Source organism: Propithecus coquereli, unplaced genomic scaffold, assembly GCF_000956105.1.
Source record: "Propithecus coquereli isolate 6110/MARCELLA unplaced genomic scaffold, Pcoq_1.0 Scaffold51, whole genome shotgun sequence".
Classification (NCBI taxonomy): Eukaryota; Metazoa; Chordata; class Mammalia; order Primates; family Indriidae; genus Propithecus; species Propithecus coquereli.
The window spans coordinates 4363559-4376852 of NW_012150952.1; the positions used below are offsets into that span (position 1 = coordinate 4363559).

The following is a 13294-nucleotide window of genomic DNA, read 5'->3' on the forward strand; positions in this document are numbered from 1 at the left end:
ATTTTTTAGTAGAGACGGGGTCTCGCTCTTGCTCAGGCTGGTCTCGAACTCCTGACCTTGAGTGATCCACCCGCCTCGGCCTCCCAGAGGGCTAGGATACAGGCGTGAGCCACCACGCCTGGCCTTGAATTAGAATTTTACATCGACTGGTAAGTGGCCTTGAATCTGATGTCAATGGTTTTTACACTTGTTTAGATATCCCTTTCATTTGTTGCCTGTCTCCTATGACGTAGGTAATGATAATAATTAAATAATAAATTAATGGGGGAAATAGATTTATTTCTTTCAAGCAATCTCTCATTCTCTCTTATACCATACGACCTCTAATACCATAATTCAGTTTACTAAATTGTGCCATTTTTAGTACAAAACGACTTATTCACCACAAACTCCAACTCCAGTGTAGGATACGTACCCGGAGAAGTAAGCAAATACTTAACTGGAGTGTTCTAAATTGTAGAATTAAAACAATTCTACAATTAAAACAATTTAATTGTAGAATTAAACCATTTTGGGAAATTGTTTTCAGATGATGAATTAAATACTATTCGGTAATATTTTTAGAGTTAAGATGCTTTGAGTGCTTACTATTGTCAGAAATGACTTGCAGAAGTTTACATGAGACAACTTATATAATTCTCATAGGTCTATAAATCTGGAGTTATCATCATCTCCAGAGGAGAAAAGTGAGCACAGGCAGGGAAAGTAACCTGCCCAGATCATACAGCTAGAAAGTGGTGGATTCAGACCTCAAAACCAGGCTCTCTGGGGACAGAGCATGTGCTCCTAGACATCTGGGAAGACTTCTTCCCTTTAAAGAACAGTCACTTTTCCTTTAAAAAATATCAAAGATATTATGTTTACATGCCAATGTAGAAAAAATGATACTAGTGGATTTGTCATTTCTCTATATGACACACTCTGAAACCTCTCTTATCTTCACCAATTCACACCAAATTAAGTAGTCACAGATCACAAACACTAACAGTCTAGGCTTTGACGGAGCCTTCGCAGATGAGTAGAAAAAAATGGTTTCAGAAAACTTGTAATACATTTCTGTTTGCATACGTGAAAAATAAAGAAATGGAAAAAGCATACATTGTAAATTTGCGTGCTATTTCTAGATGTAACAATTAGAGCAAGGTGAAATAATGTTCAAAAATCCATTGATTTCTAATTTCAACACCAGTAAGTAACCTAATATCAACATAATTTCGTCCACCTATAAAGCCCAGCTGAATAGAAAAGCTCATGGTACCGTCTTACAAGCACACAAATAAACATACTCAGTAAAACAAAGTCTTAAATTTCACCTGAGCATTTTCATTCCCTTATCTTTTTTTTCAGGCTTTCTGTTTGTTAACCATTGGTACGAAAACAATATTCCTTAGACGGCTCCATCCATTGCCTTTCGTTCCAGAGAATTCCATTCTAACATCCATCTAAAGCAACAACTAGTGCCTCAGTTCAAGATTTGATTAACCTCATACCCACTTTAGTAGTAACAGAAAGAAAACAAACGTGAATGAGATACTGGTTCTCACTGGTTTTTGCTCATATCACCCTCATTTTCTGTGACATGGTACCACACGGTTCTGTGAGCACTGGTCTCAGGAGCTATTCCTTAGTAAATTAAACAAAGGGAATAAATACTTCAGGAAGATGAAAAGGAGAAGGGGAAAAAACAAACAAGCAAACAAAAACCCCTTTGACCTGACATTATGGAAAAAATAAAAAAAGACACTAAGATGAAAAAAAAATAGTGTCATGGTTTACATGTGGGATTTTGATGGAATCTAGGGCTGTGTTTTGATTCAAAACTCACCATCTCAAAACCACTTCTTTTCATCCGCCTGCAGGACTTGAGGTAAGTACGTATACGTTTTCTGGCACGCTCTTGATACTCAGGGAATTGTCGCCTGCATGAGTCAATGATAGCCTGGATCTTTTCTTTGGGCTGCTTAGAGATTGGGACCATTCGGTCCAAGTTTTCATCTACAAACAGCCTGACAAACATCTGTTGGCAAGAGGGAGACAGAGGAGAAGGGTTTGGAGGGCTGCTGTCTTCTGTTCCTAGCTTCCTGTCTTGATTACCGATAGGAAAATATTCTTTTCTGGTTTATGCACTGGAGAACTTTGCAATGGAAAGCCAGAAATTTTAAGCAAACACTCTTTAAAGACTTTTCTAAATGGTTGGATTAAAAAATAGAGAGAGAAAAAGAGAGAGAAAGGCAGACAGACAGACACACAGACAGAAAAGAATATCGTGTAGAAAAAAATCAGGAAATAACAGTAGACTGTGACAATTGAGCACCCCATTAAATTCTCTGCTAATGATAAATACGACTGTTACATTGCTACACTGCACAGTGGACTAATCTCTGAAAACAAACAATTGACTCTTTTGTCATGCATAATTAGATAAGCTAGGAAAGCAAAAGAAATAACAGATGACGGGCGTACTCTTCCGAGGACTAAGCTGAGGCCCCCTCCATCCACTAGGTAAACATGCATACTCACACAACACAATTCCAGTTTTCAGCTCACATTTGGCTTTAAAATTCTAAACAAAACACAGCAATTCTGGTGTCTGGTTGGCAAAGAGTGTTTCATGTACTTTTTAAATCCTTCTGTAAATTAAACAAACATGTCTCTAAAATATCCACATTTACCAACAAGCAACAACATGAAAGTGAAGTGGTAAAAATTAAACCGCACTTGGAGTGTGGCAAGACTCACATTAAAAGCTTTCAGCCGCTCCGCTTCAACGCCGTCTGTCTCGTTCACTTTCTCTGAATCGTCGTGGTCATCGTGGTCATCTTCATCTTCATCTCCCCTGTTTAGTGACAGGTCCTCAGCGCCTCGGTCTACGCTCTCATTTTTGCCAGAGTCATAGCTTGAGTAACTATGTGCAGGAGACTGAAAAGAGAGGGTGAAATTGTCGCTTTTAAATTCGTTGCACAACCTTATACATTTTATGTTTTATTTCTAATTGCCCCTATTTCTCAAAGATCTTGCTTATGAGTTGATAACTCTGGAGCTGTGGCAATTTACATTTGCGTCAAAACTGATACAAAATCAAATTAGAAATTCATTTCCCCAGTGACACTAGTCACACTTCAAGCGCTCAGTAGCTATATGCAACATTTCTGTCACTGCAGAAAGTTTTGTCGAACTTAGTTGTTCAAGAGCAATTACTATTTCCACACAATATCTATATTCCAAATAAAAAAGCAACCTGTAATCGATTTTGCAAGAGCATCATTGAATCACATATTCTTAGAAACAGATACGACCTCGGTGCTTAGTCAGCTTAGTCAGTCTAGCTTAGTATTAGCATCTTTTAAACATGTATGGAAACTGAGGGATGGATATGTTTAATTAACTCGCCCAACAAGAACTATACAAGATATTTTTGTAATTATGGCTATTAGTTATAAGTCAGTATGCTATCAAATAAATTTATAATTTGTCTATGAGTCTTCAGATGTCCTTTGACTTTGGTTTAGAAAAACGGAATCAGGTTTTTTTCCCAGTCGTCTGTTAAATTTAGTGCTTCTGTATCTAACACTAAACAAAGGATGTGACAAATTTAAAGCAAGAACAATTAGATGAGTAACTCTGGTACATATTTCAATGTGAAAATCATTAAATATCTGAAAATTTAAAATATTTAACAGTTCATGTTCACATATAGACAATTGATGGCCTTCTTAGAGGTACAGTTGTCAGAATACAATAATTAAGTATATCTATGTGTACGTGGGGACATTCAATAATAAATAAACTGGCTTTTGCTGGTTTTTTATTTGGGGATTACATATATTCAAAATATTTCCTCTTAGGACCTTCTAGGCTAATTTCAGAGTTAGTTTGGAAGAAATAAAGGAAATCCAAATATATGGTGTGATAAGGAGCTGATTCAGCCATGGATAGCATAATTATAAACTATTTTATATAACCCCTTGAAAATCATCACGCTGACCAATAATCATCTAAACATATTCTGGGTATCTTTGATAAGATGTTAAACTAAGATGTGATAGAATTTAAAAATGAATATTCTACACCTATTTTTATTTAATGATGTAAAAGATATTTTCTGAGATATTAAATACCATAAAACAAACAATGAAGAAAGTGAGAGACATAGAGAAGAAATTAGCACTCAGGACCACCATGCACCTAGTCTATTGGTTCCCTTAATCTTTCACAGCAACTTGGTGAAAAGATATTACCCTCTAGATTCTGCAGATCAGGAAGCAGCTTCAGAAAGGCAAAATAACTTCTCCTTATCTAAAGAATGATACAACCACTATTTGAACCTAAGTCAGCATGAAACTAAGAGTGATGGGATAAGGAGGTTTTCTCTTAAATACAGATTACAGTTTTGTTTCCAAAGGTATATACATGTTTGTGTATAATTGGAAGACAAATACAAAATATTTGTTGGTTTATGTACATGTTAATATGAAATTAAAGCATTTTACAAGTGATTTCACCTAATATTCTTATACTACCTAAAGAAATTGGATGCATTTTTCCATTTTCTTATAGAACAATAATCAATAATTTATAAATTTTGAGTAAGAAATATTATCACTTGCTATAAAATTTCCAAATATGATGTATTTAAATAATTTATTATTGCGTCATATACAATTTTACTTATTTGTTTCAGTTGGACAAAGTGGAGGAAAGATATACTATTATAATCAAATGAAGATAACTAAGTTTTCTTAAACACAAAACATCCATTAAAGAAAACAGTAAGAAGCAAGAATAATGAACAACTTTTAAGATGAACATGGAAAGCAGTAATTTCTAAAAACTCCTGTTCCAAACCCAAATCTACCTCAATCTCAATCCTTTCTTCTCTCAACAAACTCTTATCGAGTATAACTATACATTTGGTACTGTCCTAAGATACTGTGCCACAACAATATTCACTTAACAATTATTTTTTGAGCACACATTATGTGTTAGACATTTTTCTAAACCTTTTACATATATAACATTTCATTTACAATACACTGGTTAAAGTAACTTCATTTGCTATTTATGCATGAAGAAATCGGGATTTGAAATCATGCAGTTTGGTCCCGAGTCTATGATCTTAACTGTATTCTCTACTATCTCTCCAGAATTAATACTTATGTGGCTATTGTTATAATATCAGTAGGAATCAATTCCTAAGGCTCTGTATTTCTGGACAGCAACTTTTAAAATAGAAATACCTCTGGGATGAGACTTATTAAATCCATGTCATCATTTAACATCTAACTATAAATTTCCCTGATCAAATCTAATGGAAGGTGTTTTTTATATGGGTTGGAGCTTATTTAATAATGTTTTGTATTGATGAAGTGTTAAAATTTACATAAAGCTTTAACCTCCACGTAACTGAACTTCACAGCAGGACTGGTATTACTATATCTATATTATACATGATTTAAAATATATATAATGATAATGATAATAAATTATGTTAATGTATGTGATGGTTAATTTTATCATCAACTTGGCTGGATAACAGAGTGTTCTGATAGTTGGCTAAACATTATTCACATTTCCAGGTGTGTCTCTGAGAATGTTTCTGGATGAGATTAGCATTTGGATGGGTGGACTCAGTAAAGCAGATTGTCCTCCCTAATGTGGGTGAGCATGATCCAGTCCTTGAGAGCCCGAATAGAACAAAAGGTACAGGAAGGAAAAATTTGCCCATTCTGCCAGGCTGCTTAGTTGGAACATATTGAGACTTACATCATTACTTATATCATCAATCCCCCTGGTTCTTAGGCCTTCAAACTGGGAGTTAACTATACCTCTGGCTTCCCTCGATATTCACCTTTCAGAGGGCAGATTATGGGACTTCTCAGCCTCTGTAATTGCATGAGCCAATTCCTCATAATAAGTGCATATATATATATATTATATGCATGTATTATATAGATATCTAAATCTCCTTTATACATGATTTAATCAAGGCTCAGTAAATCTAACTTGATGAGCTAACCTCAGACACTGAGAACAGTGGTAGAGGAGAAGTTAAGTGAAGGCCACCCATCCATCACTGGGAGGGTAGGACTACGTGGGGTTTCAGAGTAGGGGGCCATGGGAGTTAGCAGAAAGAATGAGAATGTTGGGTTTCAGGATGTGAGTTAATTACAAAAGTAGAAAGAGAAATGTATGAAAGAAGATGAAAGCCAATCAAAACAATTTTCACAAATTTAGATAATTGTGTCTAAGACTAACCATGGGCCCTGTTGTGGTATATCCTACTTCTTTGTCATCCCAGCACCTTTTCCTTTCAGAAACAGCCCCTGCCAATCTTCTGGGTACCAACCTTCTCTACTCTAGCCATGCATACTTCAACTTTGCCTCTGGGTGAAGAGAGCTGGCCTAAGACTGAAACCAAGCTGAATATAGCAGAGTTAAGTAACACAGAGAGAGTCCTGATAGCATAACTTATATATCTAGATCGAATTATTTAACATTTCTGAAATAATACCTTAAGTTGAGTAATATCATATATCCTCCACCTATACAACATGATTTATATTTTGCTTAAATTTGAGTTTCAGTCACCTTGTGATTATGTCTGGAGTGGCATAGAGATCAATCATTACAAGGCCAAATCAACAATACAAATTTCACACATGATAATACAAATACATGGCCCCAGACAAATGGATAATAATATCTCCATAAACAGTAGAAGATACTTCAAATCCACCAACAAAGTAAAATGCTATTGAATGACCTTTACAATGGGAAATTTTAAATTGGCTGTGTTCAAAAATGCCTGCATGCAGTGGTAATATATGTGTAGCATGCTTTAAGGATTCCATTAACATATTATAACTATGTAATCAGAGGAGGAATAATAAAAACTAGAGTAGATCCCTGACATTAGCAGTAAAGGTAGATTTTAAAAACAGCATATTTTACAGTTAAAATCATTAACAAGGTGGAATTGCCTAATAAAATACAATAAGACAAATATTCCATAGGTTTGAAAAGTTTACCTTTTCGAATATAAAATATAGTAAATATATTTTAAGTGTCAATGTGAAATATCTTAAAAATATTATAACACACTTATCTGAATGCAAAATATGCTGAGCGAATTCATTCAGTGGAACCATGAAGGATTTATAGCCCTAGATGTTCAAGGTTAAAAAAAAATCTTGCAGATCTGAGAATATTCACTATCTAAAGTTAAAGCATGATCACTTTTTTTCCCCTCTACAAAATAAACTAAATTTTGCTTCTCAGCTGGAGTATCATTTCTTGCCCCCTCACCATTTAAAATCTATCGTTTAAGGCCAGATTAAGTTCCATTTCCACAAAGATTCCAGTTTTTACCTCAGTCTACTTCAATTTTTTCCTAAATTGTGAACTTAATTTACTTAATTTGACACAGAATTAAATACTACCATTGCTTTCTACTTTTCTTTTTCTGTTAATTTGCATATGCCTTTAAGCTAAACTGAGACAGGAACCAACAAATATCCCTTTACCTTTGCCCTCACAGAATTCGAGACATGCTTGTTACAGACTGGCCTTTAAGACTGCTCGAAAAAGCTTCTCTTTTTCTATAAAATTATTTGGCTTTTAAAAATGGGGCATGTGGGTATTGCAGTGCTATCGTAGACTCAAGCAATAAAAATTACTATATATCTCCAAACAACATACATAAAATAACAGCAGTCATTTGTTCCATTAGCCTGTCTTGCCTTAATAAGATTTTAGAAGACCATAGCCTAGAAAACCTTCATTCCAGGAACAATTGTTTTCTTATTTCATGTATAAATCTAAAAAATCCAAACCAGATCTTAAAAAAAAAAATCCAAAGATATTAAACAACCACAATTGAGGTCTTATGGAAGATGGATACCTTCTTATCCTCAAAACATAACCTGTATTTCCTCATTATACCCTAAATAAGGGGAAAACACACGAATTCAATGCCAGGCATCCATGCTTCCACAATATGCTATGCATATCTTTGTCACAAGTACTGATTGTAAGGTAACTTCCTCATAGTCTGAGAATTACTTGAGGGTGGAGTCCCTTAAGCACCATGTCTCTTCCATCTTTATAACTTTGCACAGTGACAAGTACATAGTAGGAATAAAGTAAATGTTTTCTGATGAGTAACTTCTTGCATTTTGGAGTTTATACAGAAGATGATTTGAATTTTACTTTTTAAATTGCAATTTTAAAAATTCCCTCACACTTACTTTTTAAAAATCAGTTATTCAATTGTGAATTCACAGAGAAGCAACACTGGATGCTCAGTGTTGCAAAAGGTGATGAGGGGATACATATAAAAAGATTAGAGAATGCGTGGAGAACAATAGGAGAATAGAGCCCAGGAGTGCTGTGCTCACTCCACCAGTGCAGCAAAGATTGAACTGCAAGACAGCACCTGCCACCCCTACAGACCTCCTATTTGCTGGGACAGGGATATGCCTGGAGTCTGTGCAGAGCCATTGCACTAGACAACAGGCACTGTGGGGATCAGGCAACAGCTAAAGCCATCCTAAACTCTAGGGTACATCACACTGGGTCTACATCAGTCTGGGGAGGGACTGCACTGACTTGTGTCTTCCCTGAGCTGTACTCTGGAACTTAAAGCCAGGTGCTTTACCCCTAGAGTACAGCTTAAAATCCCCACTCAAGAGACATAAGCTGGCTGAACAGATTTAAAAAAAAAAAAAAATGGAAGCCAAATATCTGCTGTCTCCAGGAAACACATCTAACCACAAGGACTCATTCAGATTCAAGGTGAAGGGATGGATCATGCAAATGGAAACCAAAAGAAAGTTGGTATAGCAGGTCTCATATCAGATAACATAGATTTCAAATCAAAAAAAGGTAAATAAAGACAAAGGTTGTCATTATATAACAATAAAGGGAACAATTCAACAACAAATAACAATTTTAAATATTTACGCACCTAACACAGCTGTGCCCAGATTCATAAAGCAAATACTACTTGATCTAAACAAAATGATAAACAGCAGCACTGTAATAGCCAGGAACTTCAACACCTCTCTGAAAGCATAGGACATATCCTCCAAACAGAAAATAAACAAAGAAACAATGGACTTAAACAGAACTCTAGAACAAATGGGCCTAACAGACATTTATAAAACATTCTACCCAAAAACAACTAAATAATATGTGATCTTCTCAACAGCTCATGGAACATTCTCTAAGATTGATCATATCCTAGGCCACAAAACATGTCTCAATAAATTTAAAAAAGTAGAAATTATACCATGCATCTTCTCAGACCACAGTGCAATAAAATTAGAAATCAACTCCAACAGAAACACTCATCTCTACATAAAGTCATGGAAACTAAGCAACTTATTACTGAATGATAGTCAAGTTAAGGAGGAAATTAAGATGGAAATCAAAAGATTCTCTGAACTAAATGATAAAGGGGACACAAATTATCAAAATCTATAGGATACAGCTAAAGCAGTCTTAGGAAGAAACTTCATAGCCATAAATGCCTATATCCAAAAGACAGAAAGATCACAAATCAACAATCTAATGAATCATTTCAAGGAACTGGAAAAGTATGAGCAAACCAATCACAAAGCCATCAGAAGAAAAGAAATAACTAAGATCAGAAAGAACTATAGAGAAGATTAATTGAACAAAAAGTTGGTTCTTTGAAAAGATAAACAAAATTGGCAGGCCTCTTGCTAAATTAATCAAAATCAGAAAGGAAAGGACCTCTAATAAGGTCACTCAGGAATGAAAAAGAAGAAATTACAACTGACAACCACAGAAATAAAAAATATTATCTATAAATAGTATAAAAATCTCTATGCACATAAACTTGAAAATATGGAGGAAATGGACAAATTCTTAGAAATGCATAGCCTCTATATGCTCAGTCAGGAAGAAACAGAATTCTAGAACAGACCAATATCAAGTACCAAAATTGAAGCAGCAATAAAAAATCTTCCACCAAAAAAAAAGTCCTGGACTAGATGGTTTCACACCTGAATTTTAACAGACCTACAAATTTGAATTGGTACCTATCCTACAGAAATTATTCTGTAACATCAAGAAATAAAGAATCCTCCCCAACACATCTTACAAAGCCAACATCACCTTGATGCCAAAGCCAGAAAATGACTCAACAAAGAAAGAAAACTACAGACCAATATCCCTTGTGAATATAGATGTAATAATTCTCAATAAAATCCTAGCAAACTGAATACAGCTGCCCATCAAGAAAATAATCCATCATGACCAAGCGGGCTTCATCCCAGAGATGCAGGGATGGTTCAACATATGCAAATCTCTAAGTGTGATTCACCACATAAATAGAAGTAAAAATAAACACCATATGATCCTCTTAATAGATGCAGAAAAAGCATTCTACAAAATTCAGCACCCTTTTATGATAAGAATGCTTACCAAAATAGGTATACATGGGATATACCTCAAAATTATAAAAGCCATCTATGACAAACCCACAGCCAACATCATACTGAACAAGGAAAAATTAAAAGCATTCCCACTTAGAAGTGGAACCAGACAAGGTTGCCCACTATCACCACTTCTATTCAACATAGTGCTGGAAGTCCTAACAGGAGCAATCAGAAATGAGAAGGAAATCAAAGGTATCCAAATGGGTGCAGATGAGGTCAAATTATTGCTCTTTGCTGACGATATGATCTTATATCTATCTATAAAACTCCAAAGATTCTTCCAAGAGACTGTTAGAATTGATCAATAAATTCAGCAAAGTCTCAGGTTACAAAATCAACATACACAAAGCAGTAGTATTCATATACACCAGCGATAGTCAAGCTAACAGTCAAATCAAAGACTCAAGACCTTTCACAATAACAACAAAGAAAATAAAATACCTAGGGATATATTTAACTAAGGAGGTGAAAGATCACTACAAGGAGAACTATGAACCACTAAGGAAGGAAATAGTAGAAGACGTAAACAGATAGAAAACCACACCATGCTCATGGATCGGCAGAATCAACATTGTTAAAATGTCTATACTTCCCAAAGTGATCTACATATTCAATGCAATCCCTATTGAAATACTAACATTATTTTTCACAGATCTAGAAAAAATAATTCTATGTTTCATATGGAACCACAGAAGACCCTGTATAGCCAAAGCAACTATAAGTAAAAAGAACAAATTGGGAGGGATCAATTTACCAGACTTCAAGCTATACTACAAGGGTATAGTTACCAAAGCAGCATAGTATTGGCATATTAACAGAAGCATAGATCAATGGATCAGAACAGAGAAACCAGATATAATACCATCCTCATATGCCATCTGATCTTTGACAAAGCAGACAAAAACATACACTGGGGAAAAGAATCTATTCAATAAATAGTGCTGGGAAAACTGGATAACCACATACAGAATATTGAAACAGGATCTGCACCTCTCACCACTCACAAAAATCAATTCACAGTGGATAACAGTCTCAAATCTAAGGCATGAAAGCATAAGAATTCTAGAAGAAAATGTTTGAAAAACTCTTATAGACATTGGCCTAGGCAAAGAATTTATGAAGCAGACCCCAAAAGCTATTACGGCAACAACAAGAATAAATAAATGGGACCTGATCAAATTGAAAAGCTTCTACACTGCCACGGAAACTATCATTAGAGTGATTAGACAGCCTACAGAATCGGAGAAAATATTTGCATGCTATACATCTGATAGAGGGCTGATAAATAGAACCTATAAAGAACTGAAGCAAATCAGCAAGAATAAATCAAACAACCCAATTAAAAAGTGGGCAAAAGACATGAAGAGAAGCTTTTTAAAAAAAGATATACTAATGGCCAAAAAACATATGAAAAATGCTCAACATCTCTAATCATCAGGGAAATGTAAATCAAAACTTCGATGAGATATCACTTAACTCCAGTGACAATGACTTTTATCAAAAAGACCCAAAACAACAAATGCTGGCATGGATGTGCAAAGATAGGAACACTCTACACTGTTGGTGGGACTGCAAAGTAGTACAACCTCTATGGAAAATAGTATGGAGATACCTCAAAGAACTAAAGGTAGAACTACCATTTGATCCAGCAATCCCTCTACTGGAAAGACACAAAAAACATTCTATAAAAACATACCTGCACTCAAATGTTTATAACAGCACAATTCACAATTGCAAAGGTGTTGAAACAACCAAAGTACCCATCAATACATGAATGGACTAATAAAATGTGGACTAATAAAATATGAAAACCATGGAATACTATTCAGCCATAAAAAATGGTGAACTAACCTCTTGTATTAACCTGGTTGGAAATGGAGACCTTTTTCTAAGTTGAAGTATCACAAAAATGGAAAAACAAACACGACATGTACTCACCATTAAACTGGCACTAATCAAACATCAGTTATATGCACATATGGAAATAAAACTCATCAGAAATCAAGCAGGTGGTGGGGGAAGGAAGAGATAGGTAAATTCACAGCTAACGGGTACAGTGCACACTATCAGTTTGATGGTCACACTTACAACTTTGACTCACATGATACAAAAGCAATTTATGTAACCAAAATGTTTATACCCCTGTAATATTCTTAAATTAAAAAAATTAATTATCCATCACTGAATCTACTGGCAATCTTAGCATAATTTAAAGTGTAGTCACCAGACACTTTGTTTCTGACATGATACAGAATGAAGCACGCAGAACTACTTGAAAAGCAAACTCACCAAAAAAAAAAAAAAAAAAAAAGATAAAAGAAAAAAAGAAAGCAAAGAATTTTAATCCTATCGAACTTCAATTTAGGAATGATGGTTTCCAAAGTATGCCTGTTGGACTAGCAGTATCAGCATCTCTTGATAATCTATTAGCAATGCAAATGCTCAGCCCTCGCTCCAGATCAAATGAATCTAACACTTTGGAGCTGGGGACAGCAATCTGTGTTTTAATGTGACCTCCATGGGATTCTGATGGACACTCAAGTTTAAGAACCCCTCATCTAGGGCTAACTTCTGTTTTTAGGAAACATGGCAGATAGAGGAGCAAGTTAAATGACACCAAAAAAGCATACAGGCAAATCTAAAATATTAGACACTGTTCAGAACAATTAACTTTGGTTCTGTGATAAGTTAGTGACACGGAATAAAAAGACATATTAAAGAGATTTAAGAGACATAATAAAACAAATGCAGACCTTGCTGGTATCATGATTAAAATAAACCTAATACAAAAAAAGACATTTTTGAAAAAAGTAGAAATATTCTATTATAGT

At 34.9% G+C, this 13294-nt stretch overlaps 1 protein-coding gene across 1 annotated transcript in view; it reads right to left on the reverse strand.

Moving 5' to 3' along the window:
• NOL4 (nucleolar protein 4) overlaps window positions 1-13294 on the reverse strand; it is a 478468-nt gene that overhangs the window by 165486 nt on the left and 299688 nt on the right. Inside the window, exons 6-7 of the mRNA XM_012656576.1 lie at window positions 2740-2919; window positions 1826-2017 (exon numbers count right to left, since the gene is read on the reverse strand). Of these exons, the coding sequence (XP_012512030.1) occupies window positions 1826-2017; window positions 2740-2919 (372 nt within the window). The remainder of the gene's footprint in view (window positions 1-1825; window positions 2018-2739; window positions 2920-13294) is intronic.